Raw genomic sequence first — 22,564 nt, forward strand, 5'->3', positions numbered from 1 at the left:
CCTCTACTGGTTACTAGGTAACCTCTACTGGTTACTAGATAACCTCTACTAGTTACTAGATAACCTCTACTAGTTACTAGATAACCTCTACTAGTTACTAGGCAACCTCTACTGGTTACTAGATAACCTCTACTGGTTACTAGGCAACCTCTACTAGTTACTAAGCAACCTCTACTAGTTACTAGGCAACCTCTACTAGTTACTAGGCAACCTCTACTGGTTACTAGGTAACCTCTACTAGTTACTAGATAACCTCTACTAGTTACTAGGCAACCTCTACTGGTTACTAGATAACCTCTACTAGTTACTAGGCAACCTCTATTGGTTACTAGGTAACCTCTACTAGTTACTAGGCAACCTCTACTGGTTACTAGGTAACCTCTACTGGTTACTAGGCAACCTCTACTAGTTACTAAGCAACCTCTACTAGTTACTAGGCAACCTCTATTAGTTACTAGGCAACCTCTACTAGTTACTAGGCAACCTCTACTAGTTACTAGGCAACCTCTACTGGTTACTAGGTAACCTCTACTAGTTACTAGATAACCTCTACTAGTTACTAGGCAACCTCTACTGGTTACTAGGTAACCTCTACTAGTTACTAGGCAACCTCTACTGGTTACTAGGTAACCTCTACTGGTTACTAGATAACCTCTACTAGTTACTAGATAACCTCTACTAGTTACTAGGCAACCTCTACTGGTTACTAGATAACCTCTACTAGTTACTAGATAACCTCTACTGGTTACTAGATAACCTCTACTGGTTACTAGATAACCTCTACTGGTTACTAGATAACCTCTACTGGTTACTAGATAACCTCTACTGGTTACTAGATAACCTCTACTGGTTACTAGGCAACCTCTACTGGTTACTAGATAACCTCTACTGGTTACTAGGCAACCTCTACTGGTTACTAGATAACCTATACTGGTTACTAGGCAACCTCTACTGGTTACTAGATAACCTCTACTGGTTACTAGGCAACCTCTATTGGTTACTAGATAACCTATACTGGTTACTAGGCAACCTCTACTGGTTACTAGATAACCTCTACTGGTTACTAGATAACCTCTACCGGTTACTAGATAACCTCTACTGGTTACTAGATAACCTCTACTGGTTACTAGATAACCTCTACTGGTTACTAGATAACCTCTACTGGTTACTAGGCAACCTCTACTGGTTACTAGATAACCTCTACTGGTTACTAGATAACCTTTACTGGTTACTAGATAACCTCTACTGGTTACTAGGCAACCTCTACTGGTTACTAGGCAATCTCTACTGGTTACTAGATATGTGCTACTGTAGAATAATAATTTGTAATGGCTGGATAGTTTACATATGAGACAAGAGAAACGCTAAAAACTACTAGTACTACTCCGCAAGCAATCTTAGGACGCGAGGAGAGTTGGGACTCATATTTTAGACCTACACAAGCTTCTACTAGTTACTAGGCAACTAGTAGAGAAACACAAGCTTCTTCATACATTGCTATCTTGTAGAAATAGCTTTTCTAAACTTACTATTTTATGAGAACGATATATTTTTCAGGATATTTTTAATTTAGCAAAGACTGTTATAGTTGACACTTCTTGAAAATGTATAAATTGTGAAATACTTACATGAGCACATTACCTTAGCAACAAAATAGCGTATTTATTGTGGAGGGTTATAATATACTTACTATGTAGAATATTGAATATAATATCATTATCATAATATTACTAGTATACACTTTGTATAGTAAATATGATATTACAATAATATTAGTACATTCAAACTTATGGTGAGTGAATATAATATTAAAATACTATAGTATACTATAGTACTTTAATACTCACTAGCAAATACTAACTAGTATACTTATTACTTATACTACATACTATAGTGAATATCATGCTCAAACACAAATCAAATAAGAGACTTAAGGGGAGAGGGGGGGGGGCCAGACTTAAATCTGACGAAAATCTCAAATTCTGTAATTTAACAATTATAACATCTTATCTCAGGTTCCAATAGTTAATAATAACTATTAACTTAATAACGTCCTACATCGTTGAACAAGTTACAAATAAGTGGAGATAAAGTTATACAATTATTAATAAATTATCTGGAACAAAGTTCTTCTTCTTTATCTTGGCGTTTATCGACATATATACTTAAAATTCTCCAACCAACCAATATTTGGTAGCTAAAGATAACAACCTCATCATAATTTTGTGCAATAGATTTTCTCATAAATTCATTAAAATCTCATAAAGAATCTCTGTATAGGAATCTTCTAGCAATATCTCACTCGTCATGTGATATTATACCGTTACCATGGTAATATCATAGTATTACCACAGTAACCATACCGTTACCATGGTATTATCATAGTATTACCACAGTAACCATACCGTTACCATGGTATTATCATAGTATTACCACAGTAACCATACCGTTACCATGGTATTATCATAGTATTACCACAGTAACCATACCGTTACCATGGTATTATCATAGTATTACCACAGTAACCATACTGTTACCATGGTATTAACATAGTATTACCACAGTAACCATAGCGTTACCATGGTATTATCATAGTATTACCACAGTAACCATACCGTTACCATGGTATTATCATAGTATTACCACAGTAACCATAGCGTTACCATGGTATTATCATAGTATTACCACAGTAACCATACCGTTACCATGGTATTATCATAGTATTACCACAGTAACCATACCGTTACCATGGTATTATCATAGTATTACCACAGTAACCATACTGTTACCATGGTATTAACATAGTATTACCACAGTAACCATCACCGTTACCATGGTATTATCATAGTATTACCACAGTAACCATACTGTTACCATGGTATTAACATAGTATTACCACAGTAACCATCACCGTTACCATGGTATTATCATAGTATTACCACAGTAACCATACTGTTACCATGGTATTATCATAGTATTACCACAGTAACCATACTGTTACCATGGTATTAACATAGTATTACCACAGTAACCATCACCGTTACCATGGTATTATCATAGTATTACCACAGTAACCACACTGTTACCATGGTATTAACATAGTATTACCACAGTAACCATACCGTTACCATGGTATTATCATAGTATTACCACAGTAACCATACTGTTACCATGGTATTATCATAGTATTACCACAGTAACCATACTGTTACCATGGTATTAACATAGTATTACCACAGTAACCATCACCGTTACCATGGTATTATCATAGTATTACCACAGTAACCATCACCGTTACCATGGTATTATCATAGTATTACCACAGTAACCATACTGTTACCATGGTATTATCATAGTATTACCACAGTAACCATACTGTTACCATGGTATTAACATAGTATTACCACAGTAACCATCACCGTTACCATGGTATTATCATAGTATTACCACAGTAACCACACTGTTACCATGGTATTAACATAGTATTACCACAGTAACCATACCGTTACCATGGTATTATCATAGTATTACCACAGTAACCATACCGTTACCATGGTATTATCATAGTATTACCACAGTAACCATACTGTTACCATGGTATTATCATAGTATTACCACAGTAACCATACTGTTACCATGGTATTAACATAGTATTACCACAGTAACCATAGCGTTACCATGGTATTATCATAGTATTACCACAGTAACCATACCGTTACCATGGTATTATCATAGTATTACCACAGTAACCATAGCGTTACCATGGTATTATCATAGTATTACCACAGTAACCATACCGTTACCATGGTATTATCATAGTATTACCACAGTAACCATACCGTTACCATGGTATTATCATAGTATTACCACAGTAACCATACTGTTACCATGGTATTAACATAGTATTACCACAGTAACCATCACCGTTACCATGGTATTATCATAGTATTACCACAGTAACCATACTGTTACCATGGTATTAACATAGTATTACCACAGTAACCATCACCGTTACCATGGTATTATCATAGTATTACCACAGTAACCATACTGTTACCATGGTATTATCATAGTATTACCACAGTAACCATACTGTTACCATGGTATTAACATAGTATTACCACAGTAACCATCACCGTTACCATGGTATTAACATAGTATTACCACAGTAACCACACTGTTACCATGGTATTAACATAGTATTACCACAGTAACCATACCGTTACCATGGTATTATCATAGTATTACCACAGTAACCATCACCGTTTCATATTGGTCACTCATTATTTGAATTGAAAACTGGAAAATCTCGTCATCTCACGCGAATATAAAATTACAGGGTTACCAGGTTACCAGGTTACCAGGCTATCAGGTTACCAGGTTACCATTTCATGTAAAGATCGCTTGAAATATAATAAGGAATGTTAAGGAAGGTAGGTAGGTTTTATTAGACGAGTTGCAAAGATCCTTCAGACAAAACTCTCTCTGACAGTTGGACCACAACATGTTACACTGGTAGTCTGAAATAATATGATTATTATAACTATTGAAATGATTATGATAATTATAATTATAAATTATGGCATTGCCCATATCTGGTCCAATTTTGGCTAAATTATGGCAAATCACTTTGAGTTTGACATGCCCAATACCAAGCTTTGGGTACTTGTAGCTACTAGTCTCCTGAACACGTAATTAAATTTTATCCAACTTAGACAAAAATTGGCTGAGTTATGTAATAATATGGCCACAAATTTTGAATTTGGCCGCCAAATTAAAAAAAATGTCAAACTAAAAATTCCACTCCAAAACTTAAGGTTAAAATTCGATTCTACATTTATTTTGAAAATTCAATAGCAAAAATATCGAAAGCAGATATCAGTTTCACGAATATCGCGAACTGAGATATGGGCGATTTCGTTCATTTTTGGCCATTTTTGAGCAAAGAATGCAGAGTTAAATAAATATTGAGCTGTTATTCATAGAGAATGCGTAGTTTAGGCAGAGTTGAGACACAGTTAATAAACTGCGTCTCAACTGAGTGACTAAAATACTATACAGCAAAAACAGAAGCATCTAACCAAACACTCTAACCCTCCCTCCCTCCCTCCCTCCCTCCCTCCCTCCCTCCCTCCCTCCCTCCCTCCCTCCCTCCCTCCCTTAAAATATGGGCATGGTTGCCACGCAGGAACCGGTGGGCGCCCGAAATCCGGAACCCCTAAAAAGTTAGGTAAATGCCTTAGTTTGAAGATCAACTGGAAAAAAATCAGGGTGAACATTAAGCATTTTTTGTATTGAGAGCCCTGGGTCAATTATCAATGACAATACGAATGTACATTGAACTGACTAAAAGGGCTAGATCCTGGTGAACCCCCCCCCCCAAGTTGAGGTCCTGGTGAAACCCCCCCCCCCCCTAAACAAACCTTGGTCTGATTCCATACAGCCTCTTTTCTGATAACTTAATCCGTTGTATTTGTAAGTCATTGCGACACAGTACTTCTGACTTCCACATTTCTTCTTAAGATCGCATTCCTGCAGTTGCTAGGTTACAGATACTAAGTAAATATAAGATCGCATTCCTGCATTGTATGTAGTATAATTTAAAATACTTAATCGATGGAATTTTAATATTGAACGAACTTTATATATTTGCTAGGCAGCAAATGCTAGGTTACAGTTGCTAGGTCACACTTGCTAGGCTACACTTGCTAGGTTACAGTTCTGGTTGCTAGGTTACAGTTGCTAGGTTACAGTTCTGGTTGCTAGGTTACACTTGCTAGGTTACAGTTCTGGTTGCTAGGTTACAGTTGCTAGGTTACAGTTATGGTTGCTAGGTTACAGTTGCTAGGTTACAGTTCTGGTTGCTAGGTTACACTTGCTAGGTTACAGTTCTGGTTGCTAGGTTACACTTAACCTAGTGTAACCTAGCAATCAGAACTGTAACCTAGCAAGTGTAACCTAGCAAGGTTACACTTGCTAGGTTACAGTTGCTAGGTTACACTTGCTAGGTTACACTTGCTAGGTTACACTTGCTAGGTTACACTTGCTAGGTTACAGTTCTGGTTGCTAGGTTACACTTGCTAGGTTACAGTTCTGGTTGCTAGGTTACACTTACTAGGTTACAGTTCTGGTTGCTAGGTTACACTTGCTAGGTTACAATTCTGGTTGCTAGGTTACAGTTGCTAGGTTACAGTTCTGGTTGCTAGGTTACACTTGCTAGGTTACAGTTCTGGTTGCTAGGTTACACTTGCTAGGTTACACTTGCTAGGTTACACTTGCTAGGTTACAGTTCTGGTTGCTAGGTTACACTTGCTAGGTTACAGTTCTGGTTGCTAGGTTACAGTTGCTAGGTTACAGTTCTGGTTGCTAGGTTACACTTGCTAGGTTACAGTTCTGGTTGCTAGGTTACAGTTGCTAGGTTACAGTTCTGGTTGCTAGGTTACACTTGCTAGGTTACAGTTCTGGTTGCTAGGTTACAGTTGTTATATTTGTTGCGTAACAGTACCAACCGCTGAGATGAAGCGTTCTTTCAAGGGATTTTCGTTGGTTTGACATGTGTAGCACTCTAACTCACAACTCACTGAAATAAAAAGAAAAACGTTAATTTATTTTATTCAATCATACGTTACCAGTTTACCAGGTTACTAGGTTACCAGGTTACTAGGTTACTAGGTTACCAGGTTACCAGGTTAACAGGTTTATAGGTTGCCAATCATAGTTAAAAATCACTCTACACTCGACTATCACGTGACTTTTTTAACACGTTCTTTAGCGGCGCCTCTACACTAACCCCAACCCTAACTAAAGCATATGTTAAAAGCCTAACCCTAACGATAAATTAGACCAACTTCCTTATATCTTTATATGGTCATATCACGTGATCGAGACAGTTTTTCGCTGATATCTCGCCAGGGGAGCACTTTAACCCTATGTCATGTGGGGTGATTCGGAATCAGCGTTCAAAAATACATCAACTAAAGTTGGTTTCAAAAATCTCAAAGTTCGAGTGTAGAGTAATTTAGCACGATCTCACAGTTCGAGTGTAGAGTAATTTAGCACGATCATCATCATTGGTCCAGTAAAAAACAACCACTCACAGTTTTACATGAATCTAATTTATAATATGGTGCTATTTATCCATATTATCCACTATATATATATATATATACACACTTACCTAAAGTTACTAATGTTGCTGTCAGAATAAATTTGATGTAATTCATTTCGTTTCTTCAATCATTCAATCTATAAATACAGGATATGTTAATTTTACAATTAAATTAACAGAAAAGAAAAAAATTAGAACAATAATATGATAAATAGTAGGTAATCTAACTAGAATTCTAGTTATCTAACTACAATTAAGCTAATCAAAAAAGGCTAAAAACAATAGTAAATGGACAGTGGACACGGAAATTCTACAAACAGTTTCTGAAATGCTAAAACTCTAACTAATTACATTAATTAAATAGAAGAGTTTTTGAAATACTGCACCGTAATCTGATGTGCACTAATGATCTAGTAGCAGTGTGTAGTTAGAGTATAATGATCTAGCAGGACTCATGCTCTTTCCATTTACATGTGTAATCAACTAAAGAACTAAATGAAGTAGTGTAATTAACTAAAGAACTAAATGAAGTAGTGTAATCAACTAAAGAACTAAATGAAGTAGTGTAATTAACTAAAGAACTAAATGAAGTAGTGTAATCAACTAAAGAACTAAATGAAGTAGTGTAATTAACTAAAGAACTAAATGAAGTAGTGTAATCAACTAAAGAATTAAATGAAGTAGTGTAATTAACTAAAGAACTAAATGAAGTAGCGTAATTAACTAAAGAACTAAATAAAGTAGTGTAATCAACTAAAGAACTAAATGAAGTAGTGTAATTAACTAAAGAACTAAATAAAGTAGTGTAATCAACTAAAGAACTAAATGAAGTAGTGTAATTAACTAAAGAACTAAATGAAGTAGTGTAATCAACTAAAGAACTAAATGAAGTAGTGTAATTAACTAAAGAACTAAATGAAGTAGCGTAATTAACTAAAGAACTAAATGAAGTAGTGTAATTAACTAAAGAACTAAATGAGGTAGTGTAATTAACTAAAGAACTAAATGAGGTAGTGTACTACTGGGAGATACTAAAACTCTTCAGCCTCCAATCTCTCCAAAGAAGACGAGAGAGATATATGATAAATGCCTGCAAAATCCTCAATGGCAAAATAGGGACATTGAATCGGATTACAACACGTGCAAATGCAGGCAAAGTAAAAAGTTGCTAAGCAACAGTAGCTAGGTAACATTAACTCTACTTTTTGCTCCCTCCACGTGCAGGTCGGATAGTGATCACGTGTTACTGACTGTCGAATAGAGATTCCTGGACAGCAGGATATGCAGTAATTAGTAATTAATTAGTAATTAATTAGTAATTAAAATCTGCTGGAAAGGTTGAGCACGCTGGTTCGCTCATTTAAGTGTTAATTGATAGGAAGATGTGCAGCCACTGACTGTCTGACAGTGAATACTATTATCAGTGTAATAGTGAAATAAAGATATAGTGAAATAGCGAATAGAGAAATAGTGAAATAGCGAAATATTGAAATAGTAAAATAGTGAAATAGTTATTGCAGAATTAGAGTCAAACATTGTCTGTGGAATATTTGAATTGCTAAGACTACCTTACATTTACTAAATTGGAAATTTGGAACCAGATCAAGTAGTTAACAAGTCTTACAAACTTCTGAAGAAACCGAGTAAAACCATATCTCGCTACAATTGCTAGGTAACAGTTGTTAGGTTAAGTTGTTAGGTTACAGTTGCTATGTAACAGTTGCTGGTAAGAGTTGCTAGGTAAGAGTTACTAGGTTACTGTTGCTAGGTTACTGTTGCTAGGTTACTGTTGCTAGGTTACCTGTTGCTAGGTTACTGTTGCTATGTTACTATTGCTAGGTTACTGTTGCTAGGTTACTGTTGCTAGGTACTGTTGCTAGGTTACTATTGCTAGGTTACTATTGCTAGGTTACAGTTGCTTGGTTACTATTGCTAGGTTACTGTTGCTAGGTTACTGTTGCTAGGTTACTGTTGCTAGGTTACAGTTGCTAGGTTACTATTGCTAGGTTACTGTTGCTAGGTTACTGTTGCTAGGTTACTATTGCTAGGTTACTATTGCTAGGTTTACAGTTGCTAGGTTACAGTTGCTTGGTTACTATTGCTAGGTTACTGTTGCTAGGTTACTGTTGCTAGGTTACAGTTGCTAGGTTACTATTGCTAGGTTACTGTTGCTAGGAAACAGTTGCTAGGTTACAGTTGCTAGGTTACAGTTGCTAGGTTACTGTTGCTAGGTTACAGTTGCTAGGTTACTGTTGCTAGGTTACACCTCTCCTTCAAAGAAAGAAAAATTACTCTGACTTGTCAAACAACAATTATTTCAGCCTCTAAAAAATACGAGAACTGGTAGAAATACCATTGTACTGCTGACTGCTCTCTGATAGGCGAATTTGTGTCACGTGACCATAATGCAGCTCTCTGATTGGTGTTTAGCTCGCCGCCTCCATCATCACCAAGACTGTCTGCCTCCCAGTCTACCTGATTATAAGACTAGTACAAATAATAGTTGTAGACATTACATAACTAGTGTGACCCGTACATTATATAGTCATTCAGTGTCACAGACACAAACTAGTCTCCTACTCCGCATGCAGCCCTGAAATGTGACGTTACTTATATTTTAGTGTTACAGTAATAGTTCACAAGGAATGTTATAAAGAAACAGTTTAAATTCGGCTGACAAAATGATCTGCTGTGATCAAAAGTGGCAAAGCGTATTAGGAAGTTAGTTGCTAGGTTACAGTTGCTAGGTTACAGTTGCTAGGTTACAATATTAGGAAGTTAGTTGCTAGGTTACAGTTGCTAGGTTACAATATTAGGAAGTTAGTTGCTAGGTTACAGTTGCTAGGTTACAATATTAGGAAGTTAGTTGCTAGGTTACAGTTGCTAGGTTACAGTTGCTAGGTTACAATATTAGGAAGTTAGTTGCTAGGTTACAGTTGCTAGGTTACAATATTAGGAAGTTAGTTGCTAGGTTACAGTTGCTAGGTTACAGTTGCTAGGTTACAATATTAGGAAGTTAGTTGCTAGGTTACAGTTGCTAGGTTACAGTTGCTAGGTTACAATATTAGGAAGTTAGTTGCTAGGTTACAGTTGCTAGGTTACAATATTAGGAAGTTAGTTGCTAGGTTACAGTTGCTAGGTTACAGTTGCTAGGTTACAATATTAGGAAGTTAGTTGCTAGGTTACAGTTGCTAGGTTACAGTTGCTAGGTTACAATATTAGGAAGTTAGTTGCTAGGTTACAGTTGCTAGGTTACAGTTGCTAGGTTACAATATTAGGAAGTTAGTTGCTAGGTTACAGTTGCTAGGTTACAGTTGCTAGGTTACAATATTAGGAAGTTAGGAGAGTCAGCATATTATTACACTAGTAGTAAACGAACTAAAAGCCTACGTAAAATTTAAATAACAAGTAAAATTTCTCAGCTTAGTCAAGGATTTAACACGATGTAAAGATTGACGTCGAGGGAATTAAAGTTCAGGGGTGCATGCTTAAGGAATTGAAGTTCTCATTTCAACAAGCACAACATGTGAAATACTTCATCGCAATTATACTAACTCGTAGTAAAAGTAGTGTACCATGGTTGTGATGAGCAGTCGTAAAACATGATGTAAAGAGTGCATAGTATCGAACTTAATAAACCCCTCCGGATTAGAATAAATAAGATTCTGATAATCCCGGCTCCCGCAGTTAGTTTTTTCCCGCTGAATAAATAACCCCGGCACAGCTTCTATAATCCCGCCCCGCTAATTTGGCTCAACAAGATTTGTTTTGTTTTGATATTCCATGAGAATTTCAACCGCGCACTGTCACGTGTTTTGATGACGTGTATCACGTGACTAACTAATACGACGCGCATTGGTAAAAAATGTCACGTGACCTATGGCTTAACGTAAGAACTATAGATACACTTGATCTACGTATCGGTCTAACTGCAGGCGCTGGCAAAACTCCAGCACACTGCTTACATTCTTACAGTTACATTACTTAAACTCTTACATTACTTGGACCAGTTCCAGAACTTGTCTCGACGGTTACATTTGTCCGGTTAATTTTGTCGTAGCGATTGCACCGTTTGATATAAGCAATTTTACCAAAACCCATAATCATGGGTAGAGTGGAGCGCTGCCAGTGTCTCTCTTTCCCAAACAAAAGGCAATGATATCAATTTGAATGACCGTTATCAGATGCAAAATGATACCGAGAATGAAATCGGTCGCTTCGCTTTTCCCACTCATTCATGGCTTACGAATTGTAATAAGTTTCGATTTATAACATGTAATCTATTTCAATTGTAAATGAATGGGAAAAGCGAGCGACCGATTTCATTCTCGGTATCATTTTGCATCTGATAACGGTCATTCAAATTGATATCATTGCCTTTTGTTTGGGAAAGAGAGACACTGGCAGCGCTCCACTCTACCCATGATTATGGGTTTTGGTAAAATATCATCTCTTTTTTTATTATAATGTCAGGGTACTTTACAAAGCCGAAATGTAAACTCATAACTTCATTAATATTAATAAGGAGGTTATTTCAACGATTTCGAAATTTTTCCTTTGAAAACATTTCCTTGTGTTTAGGTAAGCATATCGGTCGATCACTGACTGAATTTGCCACTTTATACTCATTGAAGTTGGCATTAAATTCATATATAATGACATTGAACTGTCGTGGCAAAGCAGAATTTGTTCAAAATCACGAATGAGCACAATTTTAACCTTTCGCACGTGCAAACCTTGAGCGGAAGTTGCGTGCGCATCCAATATTGAATCACCGTAAATTTTTGCATGATGGTGTTTTATATATAGTTTGATAAGCATGCAAAGTTTCAAAGTATTTTTAAGAAGAACTGTAATCACAACGGCACTCCAAAGTTGACGGAAATTGGTGAAAACAGCAATTTTCAGTGATTTTAGCAATTTTCTATCAATTTGGGCGTGTCCCCACGTGTGCAACTTTCGATTTTCAACTTTAAAACAAGCCTATGACACAATTTAGAGCTTTAGGAAGCAAATTGAGCTCCACAACCCAAGGGATGGTGCAACACCAGAGAATACTAGAACGTAAAATTAGCGTTTTTATAAAATTATTCTTTAAAAAGCACTAACTTCAATAGCGAATATCTTTATGAAGGAGCAAGCTAGAAAAACTTTCGGTAGATTTTCAGAATGCTTAAACAATTATCTAACTTCAATACGCCCTCAAATTTTGAATAAAATTACTCCTTAATGGCGTAAAATCGATTTGAAAAATTATTACTTTGTGAAAAATCAAGTTTTAAAAATGGTTAACTTGATGACGTCATCAAGTGGTGATGATGACATTGAATTACTTTTTAACATAATGTAAACTAAAGTCCTAAACAATTATCTTCAAGACCTGTGGTCCGAAATGGCTGTATCTTTTATACTTTAGAATCTACGGACACTTAAATACAGGCTATAATTCACTGGCAAAGCGTCTATCCCTGAATATATATATGTATGTATATATCACGACAATCTGTCGTAATACAGGGGTTCTAGAAAACCAATTTCCCGATGCTCCTGAAACTTGAAACTTTTTTTACAGTCGATTAGGTCAACGTCTAGACGCCCTGCAAAGTTTCAGATCTCTAACTCAATTTTAACATGGTTTTTAAGGCACCTGAATATGGCGATTTCGGGTTTTTTACCGAATTTCGTATAACAGTGCTGGCGAGTATTTTATGCAAATTTTTTAAAAATCTCAACATAACTATTTCTTATTTCTGACATCTTTGACATCAAATTAGAATATTTTGAACTAAAAATAAATCTGCTGAACGACTTCCGATGAGTCTTAATGCCTGAAAAACTCCTGCCGGAGGCGTCGGCCTTCGGCCGCCGCCTCCGGCCGGAGTGCACGCTTCGCGTGCACGAAAGAGGCTTCCGACGTGTACCAAAGGGGGTGTAAAGGGGGTATAATAGTAAAGGGGATAGAATAGTAAAGGGGGTACATAGTATACCCCCAATAAAGACACCGCTCGTGCTTGCCAGCACTGTGATGTATTATAGTCGTCTACTTTGATGAACATTATTAGCTCCACCTTTTATTGCTTGCCAGGCTTAATTCGACGCCCCTTATCGATATTCATTCAACGTTTTGACTGAGGAATAATGTTTAGATATAACGCAAATTTCAAATGCCATAGTACCTTAGTTGTATTTATTTGGTAGTATAATATAGTCCCCAATTCCATTTCATATTTTCCATAGTCCATACTGATCTCATATAGCTAGAATTAAGAGTAAAATGTCAAATTTGTTGGTCCTAGCACTAACCCGGAAGGGTTTATAACACATAACACCGGCACGCTTAAGTTATATTAAAATAACCCCTCGTGCTAAAGCACGTCGGGGTTATTTTCATAATAATCCCTCGTGCTTCGCACTCGAAATTATTATAAATGTTTCCCGCGCGTCGCGGGAGAAATTGAAATATAATCCCTGCGCATGCCGGAGTTATGTGTGTTATAAAAGCATGAAAACAAATATAGAAGAGGAGAACATCACGTGTTGTTGTCACGTGGAAGAGATATTACTAAATATACCATGTTTCCAGGTTACCAGGTTACCAGGTTACCATGTTTCCATGTTACCAGGTTACCAGGTTACCATGTAACTAGTGTTACCATGTAACTAGTGTTACCATGTAACTAGTGTGTACTAAAATGAACTAATACTAAGTCACTAGTATAAACTATACAGAAACTTTACAGAAACTTTTACAAACAGCTATTTTAGAACTGTCGACAGTAAACGTAAACAGCTTGCTCCTTCATAAAATAAACAGTTAATCGAATCACTGCTCGGACGAGTAAATTGAATTTTGGTAGAGCTGAAGGAAACTACCAGAACGAAACTGTTAGGCATACGCCACTATATACCGTATAAGTGTAAACTACTACTACTACTACTATATAAGCCACTATATACCGCACTTTTAGTGTAAAAGTGTAAAATTAATAACAACACTGCCAAACCAGATTAAGTTTTACCCATGGCTTTATTCTAGCAAATGATGCCTTTTTATAAGTTTATATAGTTGTAAAATAGATCTCAGATTTGATTACAAAACATCAAGATAATAATAAATGAAACAAAAATGAATGCACGCAGCACATGTCTGAACGCTGAATGCACGCAGCACATGTCTGAACGCTGAATGCACGCAGCACATGTCTGAACACTGAATGCACGCAGCACATGTCTGAACACTGAATGCACGCAGCACATGTCTGAACACTGAATGCACGCAGCACATGTCTGAACACTGAATGCACGCAGCACATGTCTGAACGCTGAATGCACGCAGCACATGTCTGTATGCTGAGTAGACTCTCCAGTCTGCACTATAAAAGGTACTATACAGGAAGAGGTATACTACTTTAATACAGGGAGTTCTCATTCTGACAACCCAACAAACTTACAACATTAATCTTCTATTCTTAACAGGGTTACTGGATTAATTTATATGTTCGTGAACAATTACCTAACAATTACTCTGGACACAAGGAACATTAACTAGAACATTAACTAGACCATTACTATATACTATATACCATTACCTCCTTACTGAGGGGGGGGGGGGGGGGGGGGGGGGTGCAGCCTCTTAAATTCATAGGAAAATAAATACAGCAATTGACGAGGACAAGGGGGGGGGGGGGGGGGGGGGTTGGCAGCCTCTTAAATTCATAGGAAATAAATACAGCAAATGACGAGGACAAGGGGGGGGGGGGGGGGGGATGGGGGGGGTACAGCCTCTAAAATTCATAGGAAAATAAATACAGCAAATGACGAGGACAAGGGGGGGGGGGGGAGGGGGGGGGGTGCTGCCTCTAAAATTCATAGGAAAATAAATACAGCAAATGACGAGGACAAGGGGGGGGGGGGGGGGATGGGGGGGGGGTACAGCCTCTAAAATTCATAGGAAAATAAATACAGCAAATGACGAGGACAAGGGGGGGGGGGGGATGGGGGGGGTGCTGCCTCTAAAATACATAGGAAAATAAATACAGCAAATGACGAGGACAAGGGGGGGGGGGGAATGGGGGGGTGCAGCCTCTAAAATACATAGGAAGATAAATACAGCAATTGACGAGGACAAGGGGGGGGGGGTGCAGCCTCTTAAATACATAGGAAAATAAATACAGCAAATGACGAGGACAAGGGGGGGGGGGGGGAATGGGGGGGTGCAGCCTCTAAAATACATAGGAAGATAAATACAGCATTGACGAGGGACAAGGGGGGGGGGGGGGGGGTGCAGCCCTCTTAAATTCATAGGAAAAATAAATACAGCAAATGACGAGGACAAGGGGGGGGGGGGGGGATGGGGGGGGGTGCTGCCCTCTAAAATTCATAGGAAAATAAATACAGCAAATGACGAGGACAAGGGGGGGGGGGGGGGGGGTGCAGCCTCTAAAATTCATAGGAAAATAAATACAGCAATTGACGAGGACATGGGGGGGGGGGGGGGGTGCAGCCTCTTAAATTCATAGGAAAATAAATACAGCATAATGACGAGGACAAGGGGGGGGGATGGGGGGGGGTACAGCTCTAAAATTCATAGGAAAATAAATACAGCAAATGACGAGGACAAGGGGGGGGGGGGGGGGGGGATCGGGGGGGTGCTGCCTCTAAAATTCATAGGAAAATAAATACAGCAAATGACGAGGACAAGGGGGGGGGATGGGGGGGGGGGGTACAGCCTCTAAAATTCATAGGAAAATAAATACAGCCCAAATGACGAGGACAAGGGGGGGGGGGGGGATGGGGGGGTGTCTGCCTCTAAAATACATAGGAAATAAATACAGCAAATGACGAGGACAAGGGGGGGGGGGGAATGGGGGGGTGCAGCTCTAAAATACATAGGAAAATAAATACAGCAAATGCACGCAGCACATGCAGCTGGACAAGGGGGGGGGGGGGGAATGGGGGGTGCAGCCTCTAAATACATAGGAAAATAAATACAGCAAATGACGAGGACAAGAGGGCGGGGGTAGGGGGGGGGGGGGTGCAGCCACTAAAATTCATAGGAAACTCAAATATTTATTTGAAAATCAAAAGTTTACTTGAAAATATCGATCAAATAAAGCGCAAGGGGTCGCGACAATAATCAATATCCTGAAGAAATTGTAAAGCACTGTTCAGTGAGCCTGTCTAAGCCTCTTGGCCATCCTTTTTGAAGCCTCTTATAAACAGGATGTACTCCAGCAGATTGAAAAATGGCAAACGTTGTTCCAGTTCATAAAAAAAGGCTCTAAAATTGAAGTTAACAACTATACGCCTATTTCTTCTGACAAGTTTTATTATGAAAATTTACGAAAAAGTAATCCGGGATGAAATTGCTTAATCGATGTGAACATCTTATCAATCACGTCAACATGGGTTAGTGAGTAGGAAATCATGTACAACTCAGCTAGTAAATTTCTGTGACAGCTTAGCCCTATCTCTCAATGACAATGTTCGCACTGACATAATTTATTTTGATTTCCAAAAAGCTTTTGATTCTGTCAACCACGACATTTTTTCTGTTAAAAGTAAAAAGAACAAAAATAACATTGAGGCTCTTTTAACTGAGATTCTTCAAGTGTCCCTTGGGAAAAGTACCAAAGGGTTTTTATTGGAAATAAAATGTCTACTCCCCTGTCAGGAAAGATCAGGTGCCCAAAAAGGGGTTTCCCAATTTTAAGCCCTTTTTACCTATTTTTTTAATGCATTACAGTGATTCGTCCCCAAAAAAAAATTTTTAAACCCATGTTTTGCTGTTTGATAAAAAAATATTTCTCACCTTTCGCAGTCAAATTTTGAAGGGGCCCCCCCCCGGGGCGTTACAAATTGAATCCCCGGGAAAATTTTTTGATATTGGTTTTTTATATATTTTTTGATAAGATGCAAGGGTTTTAAAAGTTTTTAAAAAAAAACTTGAATCACAAGGGGGGCTCCAAAGGGTTTACAGGAAAAAAAGTGAAAAAAAGCAATTTTTCAGTGAAATTTTTGCAAATTTTTTGTTCCCAATTTTTGGGCCCCTGTCCCCCCCTGTTGAAAATTTTCAACTTTAAACTGTCTAATTCCAATTTATTCCTATAGGAAGCTGAAAATGGCTTCCCCAATCCCAAAGGGTGGCCCCAAAAAAACCCGAGAATTTTAAATCAAAACTTTTTTTTTATTTTATAAAATTAAATTTTTCAAAAGCACCCAATTCAAAAAAAAAAAAGGGAATATCTTTATGAAAGGGCAAAAAAGGGAAAATTTTTTTGGGGAAAAAACAAAATGCTTTTTAACAGTTATTAACTTCAATGTGCCCTCAAATTTTGAATAAACTTACTTTTTTTAAAGGTGGAATTTTAAAAAGGAAATTTAAATTAAATTAAACTGGATTAAATTGAAATACCAAGGAGAAAAAACCTAACGGATTTGTTTTGGTATAATCAATTCATTTAAATTGGTGTAAAAATTTATTTGAAAAGGGGGTTTCTTTGTCAAAAATTTAAATTTTAAAAAAGTTTAACTTGAGGGCGTCTTTAAGTGGTAATGATGGGTGTTAAATTATTTTTTTTATATATAAACTGGGAAGGGTTAAATTTATTATCTTTAAAATTGGGGGTTTTTTGTGGTTGTATCTTGTTTTAAGACTGGCCCAAAACGTGTATCCCTGAATAATACGTTTATATCCGACAATCTGTCGTAAAAAAAGGGGTTTAGAAAAAAAACTTCCCGATGTTTTTGAAAATTGAAACTTTTTTTTGCAGCCCATTTCGTCAACGTCTGGCCCCCCCTTCAAAGTTTTTAGATTTTTTAAATCAAATTTAAATATTTGGGTTTTTTGGGGACCTGAAAATTTGGGGATTTTGGGTTTTTTTTTTCCGAAATTTTTTTATAAAAAGTGCTGGGCGTTTTTTATGCAAATATCTTAAAAAAACTCCCAATTTTTATTTCTTGGGGTCCAGTATATTTGGGCATCAAATTAGAATGTTTTGAACTGAAAAAAACCTGCTGAACGACTTTCCCTGAGCCCCTTTAAAGCCTAAAAAACAATAAAGGGGGGTTTTTGGTTGGGGGGCATAAAGGGGTTTGGTCTTTCTTGCCCCGCACTGTGCCGCATTAAAGGCACTGTGCCCGCATTTTGGCACGTGCCCGCCTGTGCCAGCATTTGGCATGTGCCAGCCCCTGTGGGCCGATTATGGCCCCTTTTTTGGGCCCGCACTGTGCCAGCATTATGGCACTGTCCCCGACTGTGCCCGCATTTTTGGCACTGGGGCCAGGGCCCCGTGCCAGCCCTTATGGCCCGGGCCCGCACTGTGCCCGCTTTTTTGGGACTGTCCCCGCACTGTGCCGCATTTTGGCACTGTCCCCGCATGTTTCCAGCTTTAAAGGGACTGTGGCCCGCACTGTGCCAGCATTTTTGGCACTGTGCCCGACTGTGCCAGCATTAGGGACTGTCCCGCACTGTGCCGCATTATGGCCAAAAAGGGCCCCGCACTGTGCCGCAAATTTTTGGGAAAGGGCCCGCACTGTGCCGCTTATGGCAGTTCCCCGGGACTGTGGGCCCGCATTATGGCACTTCCCAGACTGGGGCCAAGATTTTGGGACTGTGCCAGCACTGTGCCCGAAATTTTGGCACTGTGCCAGCAAATGGGCCAGCCCCTTATGGCACTGTGCCAGCCCCTGTGGGCCCGCTTATGGCACTGTCCCCGCACTGTGCCAGGGATTATGGTACATTGTTATCATATTTTATTTTTAGGGGGTAAATTTATTGGGCCAAAGGAATAAACCCAGCAAGCCTTTGGTTTAGATCGCTTAAATTATAGTGCATATAGGGCCCCATGTGATTTATTTACTGGCAACTGGCCGGGTTTTTGGTGTCAAAGGGATGTAAGGTCATTGGCGAATTTTTTTTTGAAATTTAAAAAAAAAAAAGAAAGTTTTTTGTGTAAAAAATTTGGGGAAGTTTATTTTATAAAAAAAAGGGGGGGGGGGGGGGTTTAGCCCCTTAAATTTTTAGGGGGAAAAAAATACAGCAAAAAGACGAGGAAAAGGGGGGCAAAGGGTTTTTAAATCGTATTTGGAGGGAATACGTATTGGGGAAAAGGGGGTTTCGTTTTTTAATCCTCAAAATTGAAGTATTACGAGTATTGTTTATTCAAAAAAATTTAAAAATTCAAAAAATGTTTTTAGGGGACTGACTTTAGAAAATTGGGTTTTAAAAATTTGATAATTTTCGAGTTTGTTTTAGGGGAAAAGAAATCATTTTAAAAAAAGTATTAATATGTAAATTTATAAATTTTGCAAAAAAAGTTAGCTTTTATCCCGAAATTTAAAAATTTAAGTACATGTATTAAATGCAAACCCCCTTTTAAAGCCCTGATCAATGATGAGGGTGGCGCCCCAGCTGTAATGTTTAATTTTGACAAATCAGCGTATTACGGCGTTTTGGCGTATTCGTGGGGGTATTTAACAATCCCAAAAAATTACCGGGATTCCGGCGGATTTTCGCGTATTCTTTATTAGAATCGGGGAAAACGTTGTATTTTTTTCACGAAAAATTTTACGTATTTAAAAACCCGGGAAGGGTGGGGGGGGAGCCTCTAATTTTTAAAAACTTCAAATCTATTACAAATTTTTGAGAAAAAATTTTGTAATGTAACGCGATGGGAAATTCTTTAAGCGGGAAAATTTCCCGTCCAAAACCCCGGGAAAAATGGCATAAAAAGGTTTTGGGTTTTAAATTGTTGCATGAAAAAAAACACTAAGGGAAAAAAAATACAGCATTTTTATGTTTTTTTATTTATCCCGAGATTTAAAAAAAATGGGGCCTCTGGGCATTGCAATTAAAAATTTTACGAAAAAAAGGATAAATTTTTTTTGCTTAAAATGCCTATAACTTCTAAAAATATCGTTTTTTTTTGAAAAAAAATTTTTTTAAACCGCCCGGGGGGGAAAAAGAATTTTCTGTTAAAATTTTAAAACAATTTTTTAAAAAGCTTTCGCGGAAAAAAAAAGGGGGGGAATTTCGAAAACAATTAAAATTCCAGGTTCCCCGGTTTCCCCAAATTTTCCAAGTTACTAAATTACCAGGTTGCCAGGTTACCCAAATTATAAGTTACCAAAGGGTTTTCGGTTAAGGTTACCCGGTTGCCAGGTTTCCCGGTTACTATATTTTAGGACCCCTAACTAAACAACACATCACTACACAGGATAATATTTTTGCGACACTATTTGGGGAAAAAAGGGGGTTTTCAAAAACACGAGTTTACAGGGGATTTCTAATTTTAAACTTTTTACAATAAAAGAATGGTGGGAAAATTAAAAGCCCCCCCTAATTGGGAATTTGCCCGTGTTCTCTTAACAAAACAACACTGAAAATTTACAGGGTTATCAGGTTACCCGGTTTCCCCGGTTAAAGGTTTTCCCCGGTTACCCGGTTACCAAAGGTTTCCAGGTTTTCCAGGTTACCAGGGGAAATTTAAAAGGTTCCGTTTCATTCATGAGTTTTATTACTGAGTTAAATTTATGAAAAAAACCCAATCGGGGCGATAAAAAAAATGGTTTTGTGATTTCGTTTTCCAATACAAAAAATTTAAATTTAAAGTCACGGCCCTGGCACGCGATAAGACTTAAGAATGTGGAAAATTTTTAAATTTGGGGACAATCAAATTTTTTCCCTTTAAAATATCATCGGTTATTTTTCAAAATTTGATCAGCCGCAAAAATTTTTAAAAATGAAACTGCGAAAAAGTTACTATTTGGGAATAACCCCAATTTTAATTAAAACAACCCGACTGTAAATACTTGTTCTTGGTTTTTTATTACTTCAGAAAGTTCAAAAATATAAGCAAATTTGTCTGGATCCCTCAATTTTTGAAAAGTTCGTTAAAAAATTCGGTTGCAAATCAAAAGGAATGAGGCTTTTGTAACCTGGGGAAACTGGGGAACCTGGGTCCAGGGGAACCAGGTAAAACCCGGAACCCCGATAACCTGGTAACCCGGGTTTTAAAATGGTCTAGGGGCTTTTAAAAAACATTTATAACGTGGCCCCGAAAAGCCCTTATAAGGGTCTGTACAAACCCCCGAGGGCCCCTTTCCCCCGGGGCCCAAAATTTCCGTTTTCGAATTTAAGGGGTCATGGTAGAGTTTTAATACCTGGTTTGAGTTGGGTCCCGGTTTTTTCCCCGTGCCCAATGGGGGCAAAGGTTTTGGGGTCCAAAGGGGGCGAAGCCCCGGGAAAAACTTTGACTTTTTGAGTTTTAAAAACATGAATTTTTTTTGGGAATTGAAAAACATTTTGGGATTTTAGTCCGTTTGGGTTTTTTGTTAATTACACTTCCCCCCAAAGATCTTTATTATAATTTTTCTACAGGTCCTATAGTTTCAGGGTTAGGATCAGGGCAAAAAAAAATATATTAAAACAGTAGCCCCTTTTTAAGGGTTTTTAAATATTAAGGGGTTGGGTATTTCAAAATTTAAAAGTTTAAAAAAAAAAGCAGGTTTAATTAAAAAGGGAATTTTTATCCTTAAAAAAAATGCAGAAATTTAAACCCCTGCGATACACACTAGAGACCACCTAGGCCTAACACTCCCCGTACTACCATTCATAAAAATTACACAAAATTACATAACCCTTACATACACCCTTTAAATTACGCAGTTTAGCTAAATTTTCCCGTTTCGGATTTAAGAAAAAGAGAACAAAAACCCGGAAATTGTCCCGACTAATTGTTGGACTTGCCCTTTCTATAAGCAACTGTAGGGGGTTCACTGGCTTCCTGTTTCACTCGGCTTTCCTGCTTATATTAGTACGCAGTGTAGCTGGCGGTGGTTTTTTATACGGTTTAAAAAAGTAATCTTAATTAGACGTTATATTTTGTGCCCCTGCAAAAATTTAAATAAACCTGAGCTACCCAAATACTGGTAAAACCCTTTGGGGGTTTCCCGGTACTAAAGTAGTAGGTTACCCGGTTACAAATTCCCCTCCAAAAATTAAAAACCCGTTTTTCTAAAGAAAGAAAAAAAGTTTATTTTTAACGAGGAAAAATAAATAAAAAATTTACCCGGGGGTCATTTATTTGTAACACTGGTTGGGGAAAAGATTATTTAATAGGGTTTTGAGGGGAAAATACTCCCATTAGTGAAAAATTTTCCAAAAAATTAATTTAACGCTTGGGATAGCTAGTATAGTGTATAGTGTAATATATAATTTTAGGTAGCTATATGGTTACTGGTTAAAGGTTACCTGTAGCCTGGTAGCCTGGTTACCTGGAAACCCGGTTACCTATAGGGCCCGGTAGCTGGTTACCTGGCAGCCCGGTTACCCGGTTTCTTTTTTTTCCTGGTTACCGGTTTTCCTGGTTACCTGGTAATTTGGTAGCCTGGTAACCCCTTTAGAGTAGGCGCTAAAAAGCTTGTAACGCGGACGATAAAGGGAAAAGCGAAGTG

At 37.8% G+C, this 22,564-nt stretch overlaps 2 protein-coding genes across 2 annotated transcripts in view; both read right to left on the reverse strand.

The window, feature by feature from the left end:
- LOC134824867 (transmembrane and coiled-coil domain-containing protein 3-like) overlaps positions 1-22,564 on the reverse strand; it is a 200,989-nt gene that overhangs the window by 95,208 nt on the left and 83,217 nt on the right. The gene's annotated exons all lie outside the window — the stretch shown is intronic.
- On the reverse strand, positions 4,202-7,254 carry LOC134825586 (uncharacterized). The gene is made up of 4 exons (XM_063837825.1): positions 7,178-7,254; positions 6,510-6,580; positions 5,424-5,532; positions 4,202-4,520 (listed from the first exon to the last, which is right to left on the reverse strand). The coding sequence occupies exons 1-4, from the start codon at positions 7,221-7,223 to the stop codon at positions 4,390-4,392; spliced, it is 357 nt and encodes a 118-aa protein (XP_063693895.1). The 5' UTR covers positions 7,224-7,254; the 3' UTR covers positions 4,202-4,389.

The sequence above is a fragment of the Bolinopsis microptera genome, chromosome 13 (genome assembly GCF_026151205.1).
Source record: "Bolinopsis microptera isolate Bmic1 chromosome 13, MBARI_Bmic_1.0, whole genome shotgun sequence".
NCBI lineage: Eukaryota > Metazoa > Ctenophora > Tentaculata > Lobata > Bolinopsidae > Bolinopsis > Bolinopsis microptera.

Coding starts and splice junctions, on each gene's coding strand:
- LOC134825586 (XM_063837825.1), bottom strand. CDS start 7,223: ATGAATTACATCAAATTTATTCTGACAGCAACATTAGTAACTTTAG. Junction 6,581..7,177: donor AGCAACATTAGTAACTTTAG/GTAAGTGTGTAT, acceptor TTTTTATTTCAG/TGAGTTGTGAGTTAGAGTGC. Junction 4,521..5,423: donor CTGTATGGAATCAGACCAAG/GTTTGTTTAGGG, acceptor ATATTATTTCAG/ACTACCAGTGTAACATGTTG.